At 46.9% G+C, this 25,182-nt stretch overlaps 1 protein-coding gene across 4 annotated transcripts in view; it reads right to left on the minus strand.

Annotated features, from left to right (window-relative positions):
• The window catches only part of DDC (dopa decarboxylase), a 105,647-nt gene that overhangs the window by 52,151 nt on the left and 28,314 nt on the right, over window positions 1-25,182 (minus strand). For all 4 annotated transcript variants that reach the window (XM_086398015.1, XM_086398014.1, XM_086398016.1 and 1 more), the window contains exons 4-7: window positions 23,886-24,005; window positions 13,321-13,455; window positions 10,207-10,350; window positions 33-99 (exon numbers count right to left, since the gene is read on the minus strand). In XM_086398015.1, the coding sequence (XP_086254141.1) occupies window positions 33-99; window positions 10,207-10,350; window positions 13,321-13,455; window positions 23,886-24,005 (466 nt within the window). The remainder of the gene's footprint in view (window positions 1-32; window positions 100-10,206; window positions 10,351-13,320; window positions 13,456-23,885; window positions 24,006-25,182) is intronic.

The following is a 25,182-nucleotide window of genomic DNA, read 5'->3' on the forward strand; positions in this document are numbered from 1 at the left end:
TTTTTACAAATAAAATTTAATCAGATACTTACAAATGGGCCCCACTTCTAAGAGGTTGTCAAAGGAGCAGCAGGACGTGGTCCCCAGTGTAGCCACCACCTGGAGGGTAAGAAGCAAATGTCCTTTGTTCAGTCCTACATCACAGTCCCTGCTGTCACCTCCACACACACAGCCACACCCCCAGGCCCAGCCCTGGCAACCCACGAAACTCTTGAGACCAGGGTCTGCATCTTATTTGTTCATGTTGCTAGCAACTCACACTTTGCTGGCACAGATTGGGTGCTGAAACATTCACTGCATGCAAACACCCTCCAAACACCCTCCAGATCAAAAAGCATCTGATGTTTTCAAAACCAAAGAGCCTAATTGATCTATGGTGGCGGGTGCTGTCTAAATAATGAAATTTCTCTTTCAATGTGACAAGACTGAAATTTCATTCAGTCTGTGTAGCCTTTATGCAGCCTCCAGCAATTATCTGTGCCCCGAGAATAGAGATGGAAGAATCAGAAAAACAAAGCTAGTAAACTTGAGATCCAGGCTGGAGGCCTCCCTGGTTGCATTTCACCTATAACCACCTGTGTTTAATCTGAAAACTGAATGTGTCTCAGCGTTAAAGCGGTCTGACCAGGGAGGTGTGGGGCTCTGCCCTGGGATGGCTCCGCTGACATAGTCGCCTGAGCCGGAGAGAGCGATGCTTTGTTATTCAGGTCAGGGAAGGCCAACAGTGTGGGAGCCTATGGCCACTGAAGAGATAGCTTGTGATACCCACAGGGAGAGGGGATGCCGTGCCATGCAGGGCCACACAGGGAAGCACCAGTGTTGATCAGGAGATAGAGGAAGGGATGGAGAGAGGGGAACGGGTGGGCAGGAACTCCAGATTCCAGCAGAAAGGAACAGGCGAGGCAGGCTTAATACTGACAAGCATGAGTCATTTCAGATTACTGCAATGGGCTGTGGGCACAAGAGCTGCTCTGGTTGTCTGGTCCCTGGTTCTGGGGAATCAGGGCAGGAGAACAGTGGCCTGGAGCGTGAGAGCCCCGTAAGGGATGTGGCGAGGTGTGTGGGCTCTAAGAGTGCTGGTTTGCTTAGGAAAGGGTCACTTTCCTTTCAGGTCCCCAGGAGCTGGCTAGACCTCCAGGGTCAGCAAGCTTCTTGAGACATCCAGTTACCAGCAAGACAGAAAATGAAAAGGCAAGATGGATACACAGACGTTGAAGCCAAGCACGTGGGACAAAGAGGCCAGATTGGAGGCCCAGCTCTGCATCATGTGGACACCTGCTGGGTGTTAGTTTTCTCATTTACACCACAAACACACTGGACCAGGATATGCCCAGAGCCTAAGGTCTGTGAGTTTAGACCCTTTCCTAAGCAAACCAGCACTCTCAGAGCCCACACACCTTGCCACATCCCCTACAGGGCTCTCACACTCCAGGCCGCTAGTCTCCTGGCCTGATCCCCCAGAACCAGGAACCAGACAACCAGAGCAGCTCTTGTGCCCACAGCCCATTGCAGTAATCTGAAATGACTCATGCTTGTCAGTATTAAGCCTGCCTCGCCTGTTCCTTTCTGCTGGAACCTGGAGTTCCTGCCCACCCGTTTCCCTCTCTCCATCCCTTCCTCTACCTCCTGATCAACACTGGTGCTTCCCTGTGTGGCCCTGCATGGCACGGCATCACCTCTCCTTGTGGGTATCACAAGCTATCTCTTCAGTGGCCATAGGCTCCCACACTGTTGGCCTTCCCTGACCTGAATAACAAAGCATCGCTCTCTCCAGCTTTGACCTTTCCCATGGCTTCTTAGTCCCTCTCCTCCCACCTCTGTGCCCACCCCTCACACCCCTCCCCACCCCAGTCCAAGCACCAGCCATTCTCCAAGCCTGCTCAATCCTGACCATATGAGTCACTGAGTGGGAATCTGAGTCAGTGAGCCATTTTCCTCTGGTGTTTGCAATTCCTTCCAAAAATATAACTGAATATTAAAACACTTTGTCTAAGGGTCCTGGTTTGGTAGGTAGAACGAGACCCATAAAATGCTTTGTCTATGTCATAAAGCTTGTGTAGCTTTAAAAAAAACCCACAGGATGATTCAACCATCTTAATATCACTTGCAAATTATTTTCTCAACTTAAGAGTCTCTTAGGAATGACACTTCTGACATCCAGGAATTCCTTTCATTTCATCTCATGTTCCTCAGTAAAATCCTAATGGAAATAAATGCCATACCATCTGTTTTTAAAATGCAACCTGAATATCCTCTTGTTAAAATTATTTTCTATTAATGTGTATATGGCAGTGAGTCTAGAATAATTTCACCAAATATTAGTACTGTTTGTCTTTTATGATGAGATTTGGTTAATATTACATCTTTTATTCTGTGATTCTTATGTTAGTATTGATATTTTCATTCTGCCGTGGAGCATTTTGTAAAATCAAGAAAACACTGCCCAGTCCTGGGAGTGGCCTCAGCTGAGAACATGTCTCAGCTTTGCAGACATTATATTCACTCATCAGGACCCTCCTGATTTGGGTGTCTTTGGGACCCCCTACTTTACTGTTAGCTTAAGTGAGACACTCAGCGTGGGGTCTTGGGACAAACACGCAGGACCAGACCAAGAAGAGAGCGCAGGTATGCTTAGCTCTGGTTCTGCCAGTTAAAGAACCCCGCACACTGGCCGTGCTGGAGGCCCTTCCAACCAAGCCCATCCCTGGGCAGCTCCCTGCACAGCATGTGGGCAGCATGGGACCCAGGGTCCCAGGAAGATGTGCCAGGCTGGTGACGGCAGGGCCCATATATTCGTGTTTTGAGGGCTGTGAGTCAGCTTGTCCTCATTCTCAGAAGCCGCTTTAACCCCAGCACCTGCTCTGCTCCGGGCTGTGATTACTGGGCTCAGCTCAGAGATGCTAACCTGATTTCAGCTGCTCTGCAGAGACCTAATCACATTTGCAAAGGGGGAGGCGGGCTGGGCGCCCCACCTCTGAGAGCCTGGGGCTGTCCTGCTACCCTACTCTGCCCCCCTCCCTCGTCTGTCAATCTCACCACTGCCCGCTAGGCTCTGCCCTCTGCCTTGGGCCTGATCTTATCAGGTCAGGAAAGCAAACCACCAAGAGGAAGAAACCGGCGAGTTCCTGGAGGGCTTCCAGTTCAGATTTGCCCCATGTGCCCCCTACTTTCTACAGCAGATCACACTTTGAAGGGGCTGTAGCCCCTTTGTGAACCATGAAGGAGGTGGGCAGGGCTCGTGGGCTTAGGAAAGGCTCACGTGCCTTTCAGGTCTCCAGCACTGGCTAGACTTCCAGGGTCAGCAAGCTCCCTGAGACATCCAGGCATCAGGGTCTACATCTCAGGATTGGGCACAGAGTCACACATGTGAAGGATGATAACCACCAGGCATTCGTTTCAATGGGAACCAGCAAATGTGTCAAAGCTCAAGCAACACTCCTGCCTGGTCCAGGCAGCCTCTGCTTCCAGCTTCACTGGCCCTTGGCTGCCCCTTTAAGACAACGGAGAAGAAAATGGCAACCCACTCCAGTACTCTTGCCTGGAAAATTCCATGGACTGAGGAGCCTGGTAGGCTACAGTCCATGGGGTTGCAAAGAGTCAGACACGACTGAGCGACTTCACTTTCACTTTAAGACAACGGCCAGCTGCATCTCCTCATGCCTCCAGTGATCCTCCCCATCTCTGTGCTGTTGCAGTATTGTTTTCTTCCACAAGACAGGCTCGTGATGCATGTCCTCCAGGACGGGGGGCTTATAGGTTAACTCTCAGCAAAGACTTCACTGACACCCCCCTGCTGAGCTCATCATAGCCTCTGCCCCTTGTCCATGTGCGTGTGTGTGTGTTAGTTGCTTCAGCCGTGTCCAGCTCTTTGCGACCCCATGGACTGTAACCCTCCAGGCTCCTCTGTCCATGCAGTTCTCCAGTCAAGAATACTGGAGTGGGTCACCATTCCTTTCTCCATGGGATCTTCCTGAACCAGGGATCAAACCAGGGGTCTCCTGCCTTGCAGACAGATTCCTTGCCATCTGAGCCACCAGGGGAGCACTGTCCGCATGCATAGTCCTCACCAAATGGCACAAAGATCAGTGGACATGTGTATCTGCCACCAGGAGCATTGCAAGAGGAAAGCAACCACGCCTACGCACGGATCCCCGGGGCTGGCATAGGGAGGGCTCTAAGGAAGCAGGCGTTTCATACAGGTCGAACTATGAGCTCTGATGAAACCCTCTGCTCCAAATCGCTGGACCTCTAATGCCAATTACACTGCACCCTGGTGCAGACTGTTACCTTAGTATCTCCACTCCAGCCAGTAGGATGCTTGAGGGCCCTTCTCAATCTCAGTCCCACAGGCCCAGTATGTTATGGGCGTTCCTTTGTCAAACAAGTGAGTGACTTGGTGAATTAGCATGGAATTGTTACTTATTCCATCATGATAGGCTTTGAAGTGCAATGAGTGCGAGTATTTGGCCCTTGCTCTGAAGACTGTGAACTTGTCACCTTTTGCTTGAGAGCCCACCATAAGGATAGTGAAATGTAACTGATGGAGGTGTAGATAGCTCTTAAATGGTGCATATAAAATGCCCCAACAGAGGTCTTGGCCACCCTGAAGAGCACATAGATGATGCTTATTTCAAAGTCTTCATCAACACAAAGACATAGAGTAGCAGCCAAAATGAAACACTGTGCTGCCTCTGAATTTCCACCACCAGGTTATGAGGGTATAAACAAGAATGCTGCTTGCCACATCAGTAAGCAAGCAAGGCTGTGGCCACCAAGCCATCGGCCACTGCAGCTGCCCCAGACTGTGCCTCCTGAGTGGATTCAGGACGGAGAAAAGCCAGATGCTGACCCTGGATGGTTAAGGTGCGTATCAAAGGAGTGATTTCCATGAACCCAGACTCTTGCTTCTTCCCATATACAGAACAGTGCTAAATTCAAAATGAGACGTTTAAAGTAGAATTAGCATCAATGCTATACAATCTCTTCCAGAAAATAGAAGAGGAAGGAACTGCTTCTCAAGTCTTTTTATGAAGTCAGTATTACCCTAACATCAAAACAAGACTATAAAAAGGGAAAACTACAAACCAATATTACTTATTCATATAGAAGCAAAAGTCCATAAATGTTAGTAATTAGAATCTAGCAATAGGAATTACATTATGAACAAATGAGATTTACTCCAGGAATGCAAGGCTGGTTTAATATTTGAAATCCACTGTAATCCACCTTGTTAACAGACTTAATAAAACCACTCAACCATATCAATCAGCGTAGAAAAATAATTTGACAAAATTCAACACTAATTCATGATAAAAATTCTCAGAACTTCAGGAATGGAGAAAACTTTCTCAATTTGATAATGAACATCTACAAAGCCTAAAGATAACATCACACTTAATGGTTAAAAACTACATTCATTTCACTTTAACGTTGGAAACCAGGTAAGAATGCCTACCTTCATCACTGCCAAACAAATAGTACTTGAAATTCTATCCAGTGCAAAAAGGCATGAAAAATAAATAAAAGGCAAACAGGTCAGAAGGGAAGAAAACAGTTGTACCTGTTTGCATATGACATGGTTATCTAGACAGAAAAATCCATAAAATGCATTTTTAAAAAACCCTCCTAGAACTAACAAGTGAGTTCAGCAGCATTACAGGATACAAGGTCAACATAAAAAATTAACTGTGTTTCTGTAAGCTACAATAAACACATGGACACCTAGATTAAACATACAATGCTGTTTATAACTGTTCCAAAAAGAATTATGTAGGTATAAATCTAGCAAAGCAAGTATAGGCTTATATGATGAAAGAAATTAAAGAAGATTTAAATAAACAGAGAGACATATCATGTTTATGGCTTGACAACATAGTAAAGATTTTAATTAACATATAGGGCAAAGAGAAAGTCTCAAGGGAAATTTTCAAAATATTTTTAACTCAATGAAAATACAACTTACCAAAATGTGTGGAATGCAGTGAAAATAATGTTTAGGGGGAGCTCTATAGCATTAAATGAATACGTACACTAGAAAAGAAAGAAAATTTTCAACCCAGAATGTAAGCTTCCACCTTAGGAGACTAGAAAACAAAGAGAAAATTAAATCCAAAGGGCCTAAAAGAAAAGAAATAATAAAAATTAGAGTAGACATCAGTGAAATTAGAAACAGGAAATCAATAGTGAGAATCAACAAACCCAAATGCTGGTACTTTGAAAAGATTGATAAAATTGATAAACATCTAACTAGGTTAACTAAGAAAAAAAAGAGGATACAAGTTTCTAGTATTAGAAATGAAAGGCCCATCACTACTGATTCCCTGGGTGGTAAAAGGATAATATTTAAATAATATTATGAATAACTCTATGCCCACAAATTTGAAAACCTGAATGAAATGGATCAATTCTTTGAAAGACATAATTTTACAAAAACTCATATAAAGAAAAATCGATGCTCTCAACAGGTCTGTGCAAAACCACTGAAATCCAATGGTTGGTATTAAGAGGCGGGGCCTTTGGGGGATCGTGAGGACGAGGGCCTTGAGAATGGGATTAGTGCTTCTATAAAAGGGCCCCCACAGAGCTCCTGAGCCCCTCTTCCATATGAGGACACGCCGGAAGTCCTGAGCCCCTTCCTCCATATGCGGATACGCCGGAAGTCAGCTGTCTGCACCCAGGAGAGGGCCCCCACAGAGCTCCTGAGTCCTTCCTCCATATGAGGACACGCCGGAAGTCAGCTGTCTGCACCCAGGAGAGGACCCTGAGTAGCACCCACACTGGCACCCTGATCTCAGACTTCCCGCCTCCACAGCTGGGGGAAATAAAGTTTTGTTGTTCATCAGGCACCTGGTCTGTGGTAGCTTTTGGTAGCAACCTGAACAGACTAAGATGGCCTGTATCTATCAAAAAATAAAATCAATAAATTAATAGCCCCCCAAAACAGGCAGCAACCAGCCCAGGTGGGTTCACTCGTAAAATCTACCCAACGTTTAAGAAAGGAATTAAACTAGATACAGAAAACAAATTCGTGGTTACCAGCAGGGAGAGGGAAGTGGGGGAGAAATGGTAAGGGCAGGGGACTAAGAGATGCAAACTACTATGGATAAACCAGACAAGCAAGTATTGGGACACACAAGGAAATATAGCATTATATGATAATAAATGTCAATGGTGCATAACCTGTAAAAATGCTGAACCGCTATGCTGTATACCTGAAACTAGCAAAATATTGTAAACCAGCTATATTTCAGTTTAAAAAAGAGACAAATAAAACTAATTCTCTATTATCTCTTCCAGAAAACGGAGGAAAACAGAATGTTTCCTAACTCATTCTGTGAGGCCAGTCTCACCCAAGTTCCAAAATCAGACAAAACATTAAAAGAAAGAACCACAGACAAATATCTCTTATGGATAGATGTGAAAATTCTCAACAAAACACAAGCAAATTGTATTTAATAATATATACAAAATAACAACCAAGTGGGACTATAGGTATGCAAGACTGACTCAGCACTGAAAATCAATTAATATAATCTATCATGTCAAAAGGCTAAAGAAGAAAAAAATCACATGATCATATCAATAGATAAACAAAAACTATTTGACAAAATCCAGCAAAATTTTAAAAATCCTAGCCAATAGGATAGAGCAGATGTTTTGATAGATGTTCTACCTCAACTTGATAAAGAACATCTATTAAAAACCTGACATCAGAGTTAATAGTGAGAAACTAGAGGTTTTCCTGATAAGAACAGAAACGAGGCAAGGATATTTGCTTTCACCATGCCGACAAAAAAGGGTCTAAAGATACGCAGATTGAGAGGGGAAGATGACACAATTATCTACATAGAAATACACCTCCCAAATCAAAATCAAACCGAAAATCTCCTGAAACTAGTAAGCAATTACAACAATACAGAGAATAAAGGATAATATACAAAAGTCAGTTTCTTTCTCATATTCCAGCAATGAAAAATTTGAGTTTGAAATTAAGAACACAATACTATGTACACTAACACCAAACTAGAGAGGCAAAGCGAGAGAGGGAGGGAGAAATACTTAGATAAAAATCTAACAAAATATGTATAAGATCTATATGGTGGTGGTTTACTTGGGAAGTCGTGCCTAGCTCTTGCAAACCCATGGACTGTAGCCTGCCAGGCTCCTCTGTCCGTGGGATTCTCCAGGCAAGAATACTGGAGTGGGTTGCCATTTCCTTCTCCAGGAGATCTTCCTGATCCAAGAATTGAACCTGGGTCTCCTGCATTGATTCTTTACCAACTGAGCTACAAGGGAAGCCTCAAAATATATATGAGGAAAACTATAAAACTCTGATGAAAGAGTTTATCAAAATAAATGGAAAAATATTCTATGTACATGGGAAGGAAGACTCAACATTGTCAAGATGTCAGTACTTCCTAATTTGATCTATAAATTCAATGCAATCTCATTCAAATTCTAGCCAATTATGTTATGGCTATTGACAAACCACGTCCAAAATTTATAGAGAGAAGCAAAAGAATGCAGAATACACAACACAGTATTGAAGGAGAAAAAAAAGTCAGAGGATTGACACTACCCAACTTCAAGCCTTAGCAAAAGCTACAGTAATCAGGACAGTGTTGTATTGGGGAAGGATACACAGACAGATCAATGGATCAAAACAGAGAACCCAAAAATAGACATACACAAATATGGTCACCTGATCTGTGACGAAGGAGCAAAGGCAGTTTAATGGGAAAAGAAGAGTCTTTTCAGCAAATGGTGCTGGAACAGACATTCACATGCAAGAAACGGATTTGGATACAGACTCACACCATCTACAAAAAACAGCTCAAAATGAACCATAGATATAAAGGTAAAACGCAAAACTATAAAACTCCTAGAAGCTAACACAGGAGAAAATCTGAAACATATTGGGTTTGCGGATGAGTTTTTAGGTGTTACTGACATAGTCCATGAAAAAAATTGATGAGATGAACTTAAAAACTTCTTTGTGGTAGATACTTTCTAAGAATGAAACAACATGTCCCCAACTTGGAGAAAACATTGGCAAAGCATACCTCTTGATAAAGGGACTGGTTTCCAACAATAGTCCAAAATATAGAAAGAAATCTTCAGACTCAACAACCTGACATTTGTTGATGTTTCTACAATTATTTGTTTATGCTCCTTATTCCCTTGGAAAATCCTTGAATCAAGATCAAATTATGTATAAAATCATGCCTTCCGTCCCTCCCCCAGACTACATGTTAGTTATTCAACAAATGGTGGTAAATTTGAATTGATCAAAACAATTTTTGGATAAAAAAGCTCATCTCAAAGAGTAACTCTTAAAAAGTAATGGGAGTTATAAACATGTGGCACCTAGAGTCTGTTGAATCTAGCTTGCTCTACAACTCGGAAGTACCCAGATTTGGATGGGTGCCTAGGAGCATAGAATCCTGGGTGCACAGCAGAATCTGGAAGCTGCTGGGAAGCGACTCCAATATCTACCATTGTCCCCAGAGAGGCTGGAGCAGGGCCTGGGCATCGGCATTCTTCTTAGCTCCCCAGGTGACTCCAAAGTGTAGCCAGATGACCCCACGGGGCCAGTGCCACAATCCCACCCGACATCCCAGTGCAACCGGGAGACGAAGTCGTGGCACACCAGGCAGGGCAGCTCCCAGGCTCCGGTTGTAACAGCAACTGCTTCCTCCCCACTGGAAAAGGCCCAGCCATGTACAGCAAAACTAGCTGATGTTTGGTTAGTTAGATGTTTTAATGATATCCTATTTAATTGTATTTTAAATTAATCACCACTGGCTTGCAACACCTCTCTCATAAGCGATGCATCTTAGTATCTTCTGAGGACACGCCTCTAGGTGGAAAGCGCACTTTATTTTTAACTCAGCTAACTCCGATGTCCGTCACTCATCTACCATGTCAAGGGTGTGCCCTATGGTGTCATTTTTAACAGGAAGCAGAAGCAAGACTTTTTGGTTTAGCAGTATCCCCTGGGCTGGGTACTCTGTATTTCTGAGATTCACGCAAGCGGAAGGGAAAATCATTGGCGTTTTGCTCCAGCCGCCCTGAAGGAGAGGAGCGCTGACCTGAGTATGCCTGGCCCGTGACCACCGCGGCAGCCAGGAAATGATTGTGTCACCACAGGCCCGACCCACTGCCCCAGCAGGGCCCAGACACTCCTGTGGGGCCCGGGGAACTTACGAAGAAAGGAATCAGGCCGGCTGCCTTGTCTCTCTCCAGGGCCTCCTGCAGCGCGGAAGCTCGCATGGCAAACTTGCCATCGGAAGGGATGGCTTTTAATCTCACTCCGCCAATTAAGCCGGCTTTTTCCACGGAGGAGTGTGCCTGCAAGAGAGCGCCAGGTTAGACTCTGCAGCAGCTTCTGCATGCCTCCTGAGCATCAGGAGGCAGAGCTTCGATCCCCCCCCAACTCCCTGCACCTCCAGGCCAGGAGCTGTTTCAGGTCCTGAGGACTCTACTTCCAAGTTTCATGATTCCAACTCAGATGGCAGAGTGCTGGGCTGTGCTCGCAGGCGAGCGTGGGGTCGTGCTCAGTTGTGTTCGACTCTTTGCGACCCCATGGACTGTACCCCGCCAGCCTCCTCTGTCCATGGGATTTCCCAGGCGAGAGTACTGGAGTGGGTTGCCATTTCCTCTTCCAGAGGATCTTGGCAACCCAGGAATTGAAGCCCCATCTCTTGTGTCTCCTGCATTGCAAGCCATCAGGGCAGTCGTATACGGAGCTGTATTGAGGGCTTTTCCGTCCACTGGTTTGAATTCCACAGAAGCAGTGGATGCTCATTTGGAAGCACAGCTGGGAAAATGACACCTGGTAACATCACCTGATGATGATATTACTTTATAAGTGTTCTTAGTAAGCTCCTAGTCCCACTCTTATCATCTGAGGCTCTAAAATTGCATGCAAAATATATGACGATGCTCAAAAGTAGCTCTCCTTGTGGTTTGTGCGTCCTCTTTGCCCTCAGATGAGGAGCAAGGTGATAGAGTTATGTATTTACAGCCAGCACCTTGACCCCATGCTCCTGGGGGCTAATGCTCACCTGAAATGTAGATTCCACTCAGGAGGAGCTGATGGGAGGTGACTCTCCCAGAGGGCACATCCTTGCTAATTCCTTCCCTGTGTATGTGGCTTCCCTAACTCCTACAATCTTCCCCAAAGAGCATCCCTCAATAAATGGTGAACCCCTAAAGCCCCACATCAGACCCTGCTCCTTGGAAACCTGAACCCAAAGCCACAGAATTGAGCCCTAGAGCCCATGGCTGTCCACTCGATGTAATGAACCCACCTGACTCCTGTCATCTAGGATAGTACTAGCCACACAGCATCCTTGTGAGAATCTAGAGACCACCACGGATCACTTCTCTTGGGTGAAATTCCCTCATGAAAACCCTGCTGGGAAAGGCTACCACCTAACATTCATAGCAACTTATCTCAACATAGATACATAGAGACCTACACATGCATTTTTAAAAGTTTTCTCATGTCTGTCTGGGAAACAAGGGAGAAATAAATAGAAGTGAATAGTTTTCTTCCTCTGTGGGCAGCTCTAGCACCAGAAGTTAGAGTACACACAGAGACAATCCTCCCAACAATGCATCAAAGTATGCATATTATATTTGATTTCAGGCTACATATGTTTATTCCCTAGAACAAAGCTATCACAGTTGAAGTGCCTGGCTTAACAAATTCATTAAAAATATTACATCAGTGATACAGAGAACAAACTTTTGGACATCAAGGGGGGAAAGGGGCATAGGATAAAGTGGAAGATGGGGACTGAAGTATACGAATGACTACGTATAAAATAGATGACTGATGAGAACATACTGCACAGTGCAGGGGAAGAGAAGGTACAGTCTATTTATAGGGTGTGCACTAAGTCACCCTTAAACACGCTCCAAAGTACAGTCTGAGCAGGCAAAAACTGTTTGATCCCACTTGCATGAGGTACCTAGAAGTCAATTTCATAGAGTCAGCAAGTATGTAGATGCCAGGGGCTCCCCCTCCTCCAGGGGTATGGAGGGAAGGGGTAATGGGGACTTAGTGCTTAATGGGTCTGAGTTGTGGTTTAGGAAGGCGAAAAATCTGGGAGACAGACGACAGCGAGAGTTGCACGACAATGTGAACGTCCTTAGTGCCACTGAACTGTATAGCGTGTGTGTTAGTCGCTGGTCGAGTCCAACTCTTTGTGACCTTATGGGCTGTAGCCCACCAGGCTCTGCTGTCCATGGAATTCTCCAGGCAAGAGCACTGGAATGGGTAGCCATTCCCTTCTCCAGGGATCTTCCTGACCCAGGAATAGAACCTGGATGTCCCACATCGCATGTAGATTCTTTACCATCTGAGCCACCAGGGAAGCCTGAACTGCACAGTTAAATATGGTTAAAATAGCACGTTTTATGTTATGTGACTTTTGCCACAATAAAAAGATTTTAAAAATACTATGTGGGCAAAGCTAAATCAGCTATTCCTTGTGGAACCAAAACCTCTGGTGGTACCATTTTTTGGGTGCCCTCTTGACTCCCGGTTCACTCGTGGAGCTGCTGCTCAAGGCTCTTTCCTTCTGTTCTCTCTCACACAATTGCGCTTTGCTTTGGCTTTTAACCTTTTTCAAGAAGGCTGATCATGGAAACTGATCATGGCCTAGATGTCCCCACTTGCAGAGATCTCTAAACCTTACAGAGCACTGCGTCATCCCTCATCTTGGGTCAACAGCTAGCTGGCAGAGCGGCAGCACCAGGTGGCAGGCCCTTTTGACCCTGTCTGGTGGTTTAAAAAAGGCTTTGAGAACTGACGTGATTGGCCTGAGATCACAGAATTTAAAATAGCAGGGCTGGGACGTGAGCCCAGGTCTTTGAGCCCTTAGCCCCACATGGGGCTCCACTACGCCGTGCTGAAGGCAGCCAGATGGCCTCAACATGAGCTGGGACAGGTGGGGTCGGGGTGATTTCACGGCACGATTATTCTCTTTCCAACCTAATCTGCTAAGTTCCACTGGCAGCCTATATCTTTTCTTTAGCAGAGGTCCCTGGCTTAGTGACACCTGGGGGACTGTTCTTGGATTGGAAAGGATACTGCAAGCCCTATAGTTTTTTCTTTTTTAATTTTTGGACACACCCTGAGGCATATGGAACCTTAGTTCCCCGACCAGAGACAGAACCCACAGCCCCTGCAATGGGAGACAGAGTCTTAACCACTGGACCACCAGGAAGTCATCAGTGTGGTTTTGACTTGACACCACACAAACCATTCCACCCGAGGAGGCTCAAGGGGGCTCTGGGCACCGCACTCACCTGGTCAGACGCGTAGGCCACCAACTTCTCCATGATGGCAGCCTGCGTCAGCTCCGGGGAGGCAGCCTGCAGGCGTCGGGTCACTTTGGTCCGAGCGGCCAGCAGGGCCACCAGGGTAGCTTCACTGGCAGTTCCCTAAGTCAAAGAAAAGGTCAACAGGACCTTCCAACTGCAGCCAGGGAATCATCTCTAAATGTGAGAGATGTGATGTGGGATCTTCCTATTTTCTTAGAAGACACATCTGAAATTGTCAAGTCCATTCTCCCATGCATGGGGAAAAGGCTGTACATCCGTGACTGACACTGCAGCTCTTATTATCAATTCAGCATTGCTTTGCCTGCTTCATAAAATACCCACCAGCACTTACTGGCACTTACTAGGCATCACTGGTACCAGACTTGGCAGACACATTCCCATGGACACTTTCTAGTCTGGACAGGAGGTGCTGGTCCATTTCCCCCAGAGGAGGAAATGGGACCCAGGGCACAGCTCCTGGCACAGCTGCACACACACCGCAACTTGGACAGACACATTTGTCTGTTTTCACAAAGGGGCTGCCCCTTCTTTAAGACCCAGAAATTGCCCTGGAGGGTGTTCCCCAGTCACTAATGTTACAGACTGAATCCCTCTCCCCCAGATTTCATATGTTGGAGCCCTAACTCCCAATTTCTCAGGACGTGACCACATATGGAGACAAAATCTTTGAAGGGATCACAAAGTCAAAATGAGCCTTTTAGAGGGGCCCATGGTCCAGCCTGGCTGGTGTCCTCATAGGATGAGGAGCTGAGCACATGTGCCTGCGTGCACGCATGCGCATGTGTGCGCATGCACATACACACACACACACGCAGAGGTGAGGCCACATGAGCACACAGGGAGGAGACGGTTGCGGGCAAGCTATGGGCAGAGGCCTCGGGGATGTCAGCCGCGCCACCACCGTGATCTCAGACGTCTCGGCTCCGGACGATGAGACAACCCTGTCTGCTGCCTGGGTCATCTGGTCTCTGCCTCTTCCTTGTGGCAGCCTTATCAAGCTAACACAATGACTGTCAACAACTTATTTTGGCAAAGGAATCAAAGATGCAAAATTCACCTCTCTGAGGGTGGGCGGCGGTGAAAGAGAATATAAATTCAGCACCCAGTCCGTCAGCCCATCTATGTTGCAAACTAAGCTCATTTTTAATTGTATCATCTTCGGTTGGCAAACCTATGTTCAGAGAGTTTAGGTAACTTGCCCCAAATCAACAGTAAATGAGCAGTATGGTTAGAAGCAAACCCACATCTGTCTGCAGGGACCACTCCACTTGTGATCACGGAATCTTGTGTAAACCCTGAAAGAGAGCATGAGCTGAATAGTATTACCGTTAGAAAGAAAAAGTGTAAAAGGTAAAAATTTTGTTGACTGTGAGAAAGAAATTCATAAAATAAAAACACTCATAGTTCTGTAGAATTGTGTAGCTCTAATGCATAAATTCCTACATACACATCTGTAATCTTAATTCCAAGAAAACACACTGGTCATAGCAAACACCCTCTTCCCACAACACAAGAGATTACCCTACACATGGACATCACCAGATGGTCAGTACCAAAATCTGATTATATTCTTTCCAGCCAAAGAAGGAGAAGCTCTATACAGTCAGCAAAAACAAGATCGAGAGCTGACTGCGGCTCAGATCATGAACTCCTTATTGCCAAAATCAGACTTAAATTGAAGAAAGTAGGGAAATCCACTGCCTCCTTCATACACACTGACATGGGAAGCTCACTGAAAGGCACAGGCCCAGGGGTGCATGTCCTTGTCTTCCCCTGACACTCCTGTGAGAGCGCAGCTCGCCCTCAACATCACCCTCTGTCGGAGGCCTTGGAACTCCCACTACCCACCAGCGTCCATGCTTCTCTGAACCATATTCTAAGGAAAGGCTTGAATCACCACAGCAGTTCACAGTGGGTTTTCCTTTAGGCGCTGTCCATGCCTTGAAAGAAAACGCCCCTTCTTCAGGCAACAAAAAGCGATTTTTCAAAAATATGACTGATGAAAAAACTGTCAGCCAAGCATCCATAAGTGCAATGGCTCGAGGAGGCATGGCTTCATTGCAGGAAATCTGTTTCTTTTACTTTAACCTTTGCTTCCCATTGCTTTTTTCACTAAAAGCATACTGTTTATACACAAGGACCTGCCCCAGGGAACCCTGCCCTCCTGCTTGAATATTAAACCAAAGTACCTTTGTTCAGAACCCTGTCCACCTGTGGATGGGAGTGCTCAGTCGCTCACTTGTGTCCAACTGTTTGTGACCCCATGGACTGTAGCCCACCAGGCTCCTCTGTCCATGGAATTTTTCAGGCAAGAATACTGGAGTGGGTTGCCATTTCCTTCTCCAGGGGAATCTTCCTGACACAGGGATCAAAGCACTGACTCCTGCATCTCCTGTATTGGCAGGCAGATTCTTTTACCACTGAACCACCTGGGAAGGAAGGAAGAAAGTAACACATCCTCTGCCCGAGGCATCATCCTCTGCCCGAGGCGTGCCATTCTAGGAGGTAATTGCAAGATTGTTTTGTTTTGTTTTACTTTGCTTCCTCAACTCCTCTCCCTTTCTGTTCTATAAAAGAACTTGGCATCCAGACCCCCAACAAGAAGGCTGAGACATTACTCTTCTATCTTCTTGGCCAGCCAGTTTTCCCAATAAAGATACATTCCTTGCCTCAACAACACATCTCTCAGTTAATTGGCCTGTAGTGCAGCGAGCAGAGTAGGCTTGGACTGGGTAACAGCTTGGTGACAGGGGCAGCAGGACAGGTGGGTCTCTGGCCTCTGCTGGAAGCAGGTTTGGGCTAAGGAAGGGACGGGGCACCTGCTCTTGCACAGAGAGCAGTAAGGATACCTCTGTTTTCTTGCTGCAGACAAAGGTTGCCATGGTGAGGCTGCGGCAAGGCAGAAAGAACCGCGGTGAACATTGCCACTGGCTGCTGATGCTGGAGCAGGAACATCCTTTCATTTTCTTGGTTTTCAAGTGTCACCCCACACACAGCACGAAACTGGCTTTTCTTCCACGTGAGCTTTCAGAGCCAATTAAGAGACTATTTCCATGGCCCTGTTTGTCCAGCTCAAAGGACGGGTTGCCATTTGACGCAGACACCCATCACAGGGCCGACGCCTGGCAGCTGTGATTATGGCTCTGAGGGGCCAGCATCCCCCACATCTGAGGGCCCCCCGGCTGTCACCAGGCTCAGGCACTCCAAGCCCTTGCAAATTAGAGACAATCAGCCTTGTCAGAGGGAAGGGTGGGCTTCCTGCCTCACACACAGACACGATCGACTGCTTTCCTTGAACAAACTGGGTGGACAGGGCTCCAAGAGGGGTTGTATTGAGTCCTGGGCTGAGGGATGTCAGAATTAGTCCCAAACAAATGCCTGGGCTTCTGCTGTTTCTAGAAAATGGAAGTGTCTTTAAAGGAAAAGGTAATTTAAAGATGAAGCCCATGGCAGCATGCCCATCTCTGGACACTCACACCACAGCCAAGGGCCCGGGACAGGCTGGTGGGACACCCTGGTCTCCAGCTCACCTGTGTACCAGCTTTGCCTCCAACTAGCTCAAGCCCTGGGGCCCCAGGCACTATGCTTCTGAGCCTTGGGTTGTTGGTAACCCAATCCTCATAAATATTTGGAGGTTGAGAAATGAACACCGAAAACAGAAGAAATAAAGCTAAAACCCAGCCTAACTCAGAGTGGGTGTTCAACACAAAGTTGGTATTATTGTGATATACACGCCTTGGATGATGAGGTATCTGTAAGATTTTTGAGTAGTATCAAATGAGAGAAATCAGCTCGGGCTGCTGAAAAGAATCAAACATGAAACTGTTTCTGTCATGATCTCCAGTGACCCAGAAAAACTCTGGAGCTGGAGCATTTGTGCTGAATATGGACTCAACCAGGCGAGACTCAGTAGAAAGCTGAGGATCCTCTTAGGAGATTGTTGACCTTCATCCTAAAGAGTATCCTTTGAAATATGACTCACGAGTGAAAGATGTGATACTATACATATTTTTATATATATTCTATTTATATAAATTGTGACACCATAGAAAGTCATGCAAATGGAAGGAGATCATGCATGGTAAACATACCATACTTAATTAAAAAAATAAAAGAGAAAATCATGCAATAATAATATTCTCAAAGACTAAACAATAGGAGGACTTCCCTGGTGGGCCAGGGGTTAAGAGTTCACCTGCCAGTGCAGGGGACACGGGTTCAGTCCTAGTCTGGAAAGACTCCACATGCAGGACAGTTGAGCCTATTTGCTACCACTACTGAGCCTGCTCTCTAGAGCCCGGGCTCTGCAACAAGAGAAGCCACCGCAGTGAGAAGCCTTCACACCGCGACTAGAGAGGAGCCCCTGCTCACCTCAGCCCGTGGGCAACAGCGCAGATCAGGCACGGCCAAAACTGTTTACAGATAAAATAGATAAGCAGTGGGAAAACCCACACAAAACAGTAAGTAAAACACCACACAGGAAATGTACATGATGTATTATCCCAATTTTGTTTCTATTATGTACATATGTATGTATACCCACACTCACAGCTATTGAAATAACACTGGGAGGAAGCTGCCGCAGAGTGTTTCTGCATCTCTTCTATTTATCTAACGGATGTCTAGGTTTTGTTAGTGGAAAGGAGATGGTGCTTTTAAGTTGAATAGCAGACAGAATGATCTCTTTTCGCTTTCAAGGCAAACCATTCAATATCACAGTAATCCAAGTCTATGCCCCAACCAGTAATGCTGAAGAAGATGAAGTTGAACGGTTCTATGAAGACCTACAAGACCTTTTACAACTAACACCCAAAAAAGATGTCCTTTTCATTATAGGAGACTGGAATGCAAAAGTAGGAAGTCAAGAAACACCTGGAGTAACAGGCAAATTTGGCCTTGGAATATGGAATGAAGCAGGGCAAAGACTAACAGAGTTTTGCCAAGAAAATGCACTGGTCATAGCAAACACCCTATTCGAACAACACAAGAGAAGACTCTACACATGGATATCACCAGATGGTCAACACCGAAATCAGATTGATTATATTCTTTGCAGCCAAAGATGGACAAGCTCTATACAGTCAATAAAAACAAAACCAGGAGCTGACTGTGGCTCAGATCATGAACTCCTTAATACCAAATTCAGACTTAAATTGAAGAAAGTAGGAAAAACCACTAGACCATTCAGGTATGACCTATATCAAATCCCTTATGATTATCCAGGGAAGTGAGAAATAGATTTAAGGGCCTAGATCTGATAGATAGAGTGCCTGATGAACTATGGAATGAGGTTCGTGACATTGTACAGGAGACAGGGATCAAGACCATTCCCATGGAAAAGAAACGCAAAAAAACAAAATGGCTGTCTGGGGAGGCCTTACAAATAGCTGTGAAAAGAAGAGAAGCAAAAAGCAAAGGAGAAAATGAAAGATATAAGCATCTGAATTCAGAGTTCCAAAGAATAGCAAGAAGAGATAAGAAAGCCTTCTTCAGCGATCAATGCAAAGAAATAGAGGAAAACAACAGAATGGGAAAGACTAGAGATCTCTTCAAGAAAATTAGCGATACCAAGGGGACATTTCATGCAAAGATGGGCTCGATAAAGGACAGAAATGGTATGGACCTAACAGAAGCAGAAGATATTAAGAAGAGGTGGCAAGAATACATAGAAGAACTGTACAAAAAAGATCTTTATGACCCAGATAATCCCGATGATGTGATCACTGACCTAGAGCCAGACATCCTGGAATGTGAAGTCAAGTGGGCCTTAGGAAGCATCACTACAAACAAAGCTAGTGGAGGTGATGGAATTCCAGTTGAGCTATTTCAAATCCTGAAAGATGATGCTGTGAAACTGCTGCACTCAAGATGCCAGCAAATTTGGAAAACTCAGCAGTGGCCACAGGACTGGAAAAGGTCCGTTTTCATTCCAATGCCAAAGAAAGGCAATGCCAAAGAATGCTCAAACTACCACACAATTGCACTCATCTCACACGCTAGTAAAGTAATGCTCAAAATTCTCCAAGCCAGGCTTCAGCAATACGTGAACTGTGAATTTCCAGATGTTCAAGCTGGTTTTAGAAAAGGCAGAGGAACCAGAGATCAAATTGCCAATATCCGCTGGATCATGGAAAAAGCAAGAGAGTTCCAGAAAAACATCTATTTCTGCTTTATTGACTATGCCAAAGCCTTTGACTGTGTGGATCACAATAAACTGTGGAAAATCCTGAAAGAGATGGGAATACCAGACCACCTGACCTACCTCTTGAGAAATCTGTATGCAGGTCAGGAGGCAACAGTTAGAACTGGACATGGAATAACAGACTGGTTCCAAATAGGAAAAGGAGTACATCAAGGCTGTATATTGTCACCCTGCTTATTTAACTTATATGCAGAGTACATCATGAGAAACGCTGGACAGGAAGAAACACAAGCTGGAATCAAGATTGCGGGGAAAAATATCAATAACCTCAGATATGCATATAACAGCACCCTTATGGAAGAAAGTGAAGAGGAACTAAAAAGCCTTTTGATGAAAGTGAAAGTGGAGAGTGAAAAAGTTGGCTTAAAGCTCAACATTCAGAAAACGAAGATCATGGCATCCAGTCCCATCACATCATGGGAAATAGATGGGGAAACAGTGGAAACAGTGTCAGACTTTATTTTGGGGGGCTCCAAAATCACTGCAGATGGTGACTGCAGCCATGAAATTAAAAGACACTTACTCCTTGGAAGGAAAGTTATGACCAACCTAGATAGCATATTCAAAAGCAGAGACATTACTTTGCCAACAAAGGTCCATCTAGTCAAGGCTATGGTTTTTCCAGTGGTCATGTATGGATGTGAGAGTTGGACTGTGAAGAAGGCTGAGTGCCGAAGAATTGATGCTTTTGAACTGTGGTGTTGGAGAAGACTCTTGGAGTCCCTTGGACTGCAAGGAGATCCAACCAGTCCATTCTGAAGGAGATCAGCCCTGGGATTTCTTTGGAGGGAATGATGCTGAGACTGAAACTCCAGTACTTTGGCCACCTCATGCGAAGAGTTGACTCATTGGAAAAGACTCTGATGCTGGGAGGGATTGGGGGCAGGAGGAGAAGGGGACGACAGAGGATGAGATGGCTGGATGGCATCACTGACTCGATGGACGTGAGTCTGAGTGAACTCTGGGAGCTGGTGATGGACAGGGAGGCCTGGCGTGCTGCGATTCATGGGGTCGCAAAGAGTCAGACACGACTGCGCGACTGAACTGAACTGAACTGAGCAGAGCCAAGATTGACAATGAAGGTAATCAATTGACAGTGTGGAAAAATGGAGATAGTGATATAAATAAAACCACGAGAAATTCCCCCAAAATACAGAGGAGAAAATGACCAAAAAAAAAGGGGGAATTGCCAAATAAAAGTGGAAAGTTATGGAAGAGGTACCCAAACCATGGAAAGCTAAAGTTCCTCAAAAACAGAGTATAAGGGACCCAGAGACAATGACTAAATTATAGTGGGAGGAAAACGTCCCCGGGTGAGGGAAGAGCTGAGTCTCAGATTAACTGGGCTTCCCAGATGCTGGGACGTGGGGTCAAAATGAATAGCAGAAAGGGAAAAAGTGTATCTTGACAAAAATTGTGGAATCAGAAAGAAAAAGTAGGTCTATCATGAGGGTCCATCTTGTCATGAAGTGTCAGATCACCCGCAGGGCTGGAATTCAGTCAGACAGAATTCACCACCAAGGTCCCCATGGCAGCCTGCCTCTCTCAGAAAGCCACCCGACTCCCCAGCAAGGGGAGATGCAGCTGCAGGGGCATGGGCTGGGGCTGTGGGCAGCAGCCCCTTCCCCAGGCTGGAAGCGGCTTGGAGCTCAGACCTTTGTGTGTGGTTTTTCCCAGGTTGCCCCAGGCTGCGTCACCTTGACCAACAGAAAGCTGTCCAAGGTGGCCGAAATGTTTGCCATTGTGAGAAAAGTCACTGTTGCTGCCGTGTCTAAGTCCCGTTCACAGCACCATATTGAAGATTTGCATACTCAGAGTGAAGGATTCATTTCCATCAGCCACCACTCAGAAGTGCTGTTGGAGGAGGGAACGGGCTATAAGCAGAGAGGTGAGACAGGAGGGGACGAGGGAGTGCGGTTGAGCCTGGCCAGACTGGGCAGGAGACAGACGGTTTCATATAGAGTGACCCAGCAATTCTCTTATCAGTCCTGCTAATAAATGGTTCGGTGATGCTCTCAACCATAGTCCTTTCACAAGAGCATCTGTGACTGATTTTCCCATCATGACCCCGAGCCAGGACGTGATTTATCTCCACAGTGGCAGAAACCGCAGGGCCCCAGTTGAGCTGACAGAAGGAGAATTCTCCTCCGGCTTTAGCGGGGGCCGTGCAGCAGGTCCGTTTGTTCTATTTTTCCCTAGAAGGATCTGCCAATATCGTCACCACAAACATTTTCACGACCGTCCTAATCTTGGGAGCATTCCATAATCCCAAGCTGCCAGAATGATGCACAGTCAACTTCATGATCAAAACTCTCATCCTGGCCATCTCCTTTTTATGAATCTGAGCATCACAGCCAGGACTGCAATACAATCCATATCCAGATCAGTCGCTCAGTCGTGTCCGACTCTTTGCGACCCCATGAATCGCAGCACGCCAGGCCTCCCTGTCCATCACCAACTCCCAGAGTTCACTCAGACTCACGTCCATCAAGTCAGTGATGCCATCCAGCCATCTCATCCTCTGACGTCAGCCTATATCATATCTCTGTCTGCCACTAACATCGGTCCTGTGAATATGCCATGCCTCACTGTCCATCATCACATCAGCCATCCCATCACAATCATCAGAAAGAGATCTGGCAAAAGAGTTACTCTGACACAGGAAGCAGGCTGTAGGTCACAGAAAAGTCAGCCCTGGGTCATGCCACAAGGCTTGTTTATCGAAGAGTATTTCAACATCTCCGAATGAGATGACATGAATGCAGCATCAGGACGACCTGACATGCAGGTTAGAATGCTTATTCCTGGGCCCACCAAAGACTTGTTGACCCAGATCTGTGAGGGTAGAAGTCAGACTCCCTCTGTGGGTCCCTCCCTCCATGACACTGACCCACACTGGTTTTGTTTGGGAGAATAAAAGATGCCACACTTTCATCCTGGAAGCTGAGAATCCCCACTGTATTTGGAGGAGGGACCCTGCTAGTGTGATTAAGTTAAGAACCTTGACAGGAGGGGGAGGGGGTTATCTTGGATTATCTGGATGGACTCTCTCTAATTTCGTGGGTCCTGAAAAGTGAAGACGCTTTCCTATTTGTGGTCAGAGGAGAGGTGACCTGAAAGAAGGGTCAGAGAGATGGGACACAGCCACTTTGCAGTCAGACAAGGTGCCATGGCACAGGAATGTGGGAAACTTCTAGAACCTAGAAGAGGCAAGGACAGAGTCTTGCTTGGGACTTACAAGGGATCAACCCTGATTTTAGCTGTGAGATCCATCAGGCTTCCACCAGAAAGAACTGTAAAATAATAGGGGTAGTCAGCAGATTAACACACTAGCATTTAAGAACCCCAGTGAGTCGAGCAGTCTCGAGCCTGGAGATAGGCTTGCCCCCATCTCATCCGGCCACACCAGCAGGTGACCTCACACTGAGGCATCCGGGCCTCAGCTCCCATCAGCCAAGTGGACACAAACACAGCTGCTGCGACTGACTTTCAGAACCTTTGAGAAGTCGATATCTGAAAAAGGAAATTCTTTTTTTCCCAAAGTATCGGAGGCGTTCCCTGCGAGGGCGGTGGGTTGATTGCTGTCCCTCTTTGCTGCTAAGAACGGAAACGGCTGGGCAGTCCTAGTTTCATGAGTGGCATTCATGCCATAGACGTTCCGCCATGCCTGTCATCGTGTGTCCCATCCCCTGACGCGTCGTCTGGCTCGTAGACATGCTCAAGGGCACGTGCTAGATGAAGAATACATTTAATCATCACACCGCAGAGGCAGCATCTTTAGGTGAATGGTGGGTCCCCGTGGGTGCAGCTCTTTCCAGAAGGCTCTGCAGCACTGGGTCACAGCTGCCACTGCGGACGGCCCTGCGTGATTGTCAGCTTGTGGCTCTGTGGTCAGATGGGTGTGGACTCAGACCCTAGCTGTAGAACTTACCTGCTGGGCATCGACGGGCAAGTTACCTGACTGCTCTGAGCCCTAGTTTCCTTGCCTGTAAAACGGGGGCTGGGAAATGGTCCCTCATCAGAGCGCTGTTGTGAAAATTAAGTTTGGGCCTGGGAAGCACTCTGGTAGATGGGCAAGCAATGGGGACCCACACACGTCTCCACAGCTGTGTGTATACTTCTGTGCACCAGCCAAGCGACAGCCACCATGCTGCCCACCATCAATGGCGGCCTGGAAGTGAGAGATGGCTGGGGAGCCAAACCAGATGCAGAGCTTTCCCAGGGCTCTGCTCTGCTCATTCTCCAGAAGAAACGAGGACCCAAGATGCTTGCGGGCCTCTTGCCCACCTGCACCCCCAGAATCCGGACCCTGCCCTCTCCACCTTACCTGGATCACCCCGCCGCCTTCTCCAGCTTCTCCAGCCAGAAATGCCTCTGGCAGCTGCAGCATCTTCCCCAGCCAGTCCATCATCACCGTCTCGAGCTCTGTGCACGCCGGGCTGGCAGCCTGTGGGCAGGAGGAAAGGATGAACCACAGGCGGCTGCCCTGAGCTTCCCGCCAGCTTGGGATCCAGGGGTATGACAAGCAGGGGAAACTTCCTTACTGCCCTTGATCAATTGAGGGAAAGGTTTCGAACATTTTCAAAAGGCCCATCCCTGGATGGGACTCACTTTGAAGGTGGGCTCGCACAAGGTGGAGCTTCTGGAGCAGCAGCGGCTGGACCGTTCCCCCCAGCAGCCCCACGTCGCTGCCAAGGACCACTGGCAGGACTTCGTGCTGAGAGCTGGCGCCCATAACCTTCTGCTCCGTCTGGCCCTGGAGAGCCAGGAAGGAGCCATGCTCTCTGGGGCCCAGGTTGGCTGCTGGAGTCCATGTTCTCTGCACAGGGTTTGCAAGTCTCTACCTGCCTCACCCACAGGCTTGGGTCCTCTGCCCTCCAGGGCTTCTCCATCATAAACCTTTAGGGGCTGGTGCCAGAACAAGGGCCTAGATCTGGCTGAATTTCAGAAGCAACAGCAGGCTTTATTCATTTATTGACCTCTAGATTAAAATTGCCTGATCCCAGGTGCTATTCAAACATCTCCCAAAGTTTCAAACATGGTCTCCAGCCACGACTTGGGAGGATAGCGGGGCAGGAAGGCATCAACCTCTGAGATGACCTGCCCCACAGCCGCATGTTCCCAGGCCAGCTTCCTCATTCAGCTGTCTGTTTGTTTATAGAAGGACCTAGTAAGACTCTCTGGTGGACCCCGGTCCACAGTCACAGTGAGAGGAATGAGATGGGCTGAGTGGAGGAGGTGAAGCCCCAGGAACCTCCCAGTCTCTGATCTTGCCTTCCAAGCTCTGGGATGGTTCTCCTTGGGCTCAGAGGGGGTGAGCTGGCCATAGGCCCCACCTGCAGATGAACCAGCCTTTCCAACCATGTGGGTCTCACTGTGGTGCTCTGGGTGCCCTTGGCCCTCACACGTGCCCCAGTTCCCCATATACTGTGGGGCAGCACCATCCAGAGGGCCCCCCTCCATCCCATCCTGGCCAAGGCCCACTCCAGGCATGGGAACCTGCCTCACTGCTCAGAGCCCAGGGCTCGGCCAGTGCCTCTCAGAGACAGTGAGGCAGCCCTCCAAGCCCCAGGGCACCAGACCATCCTCAGAAGAACAGACCCGGAAGGACAGGTGCCATCACC

Source organism: Bos grunniens, chromosome 4 (genome assembly GCF_055505025.1).
Source record: "Bos grunniens cultivar Pamir isolate PY7600 chromosome 4, Bosgru_T2T1.0, whole genome shotgun sequence".
In the NCBI taxonomy this organism is placed as follows: Eukaryota; Metazoa; Chordata; class Mammalia; order Artiodactyla; family Bovidae; genus Bos; species Bos grunniens.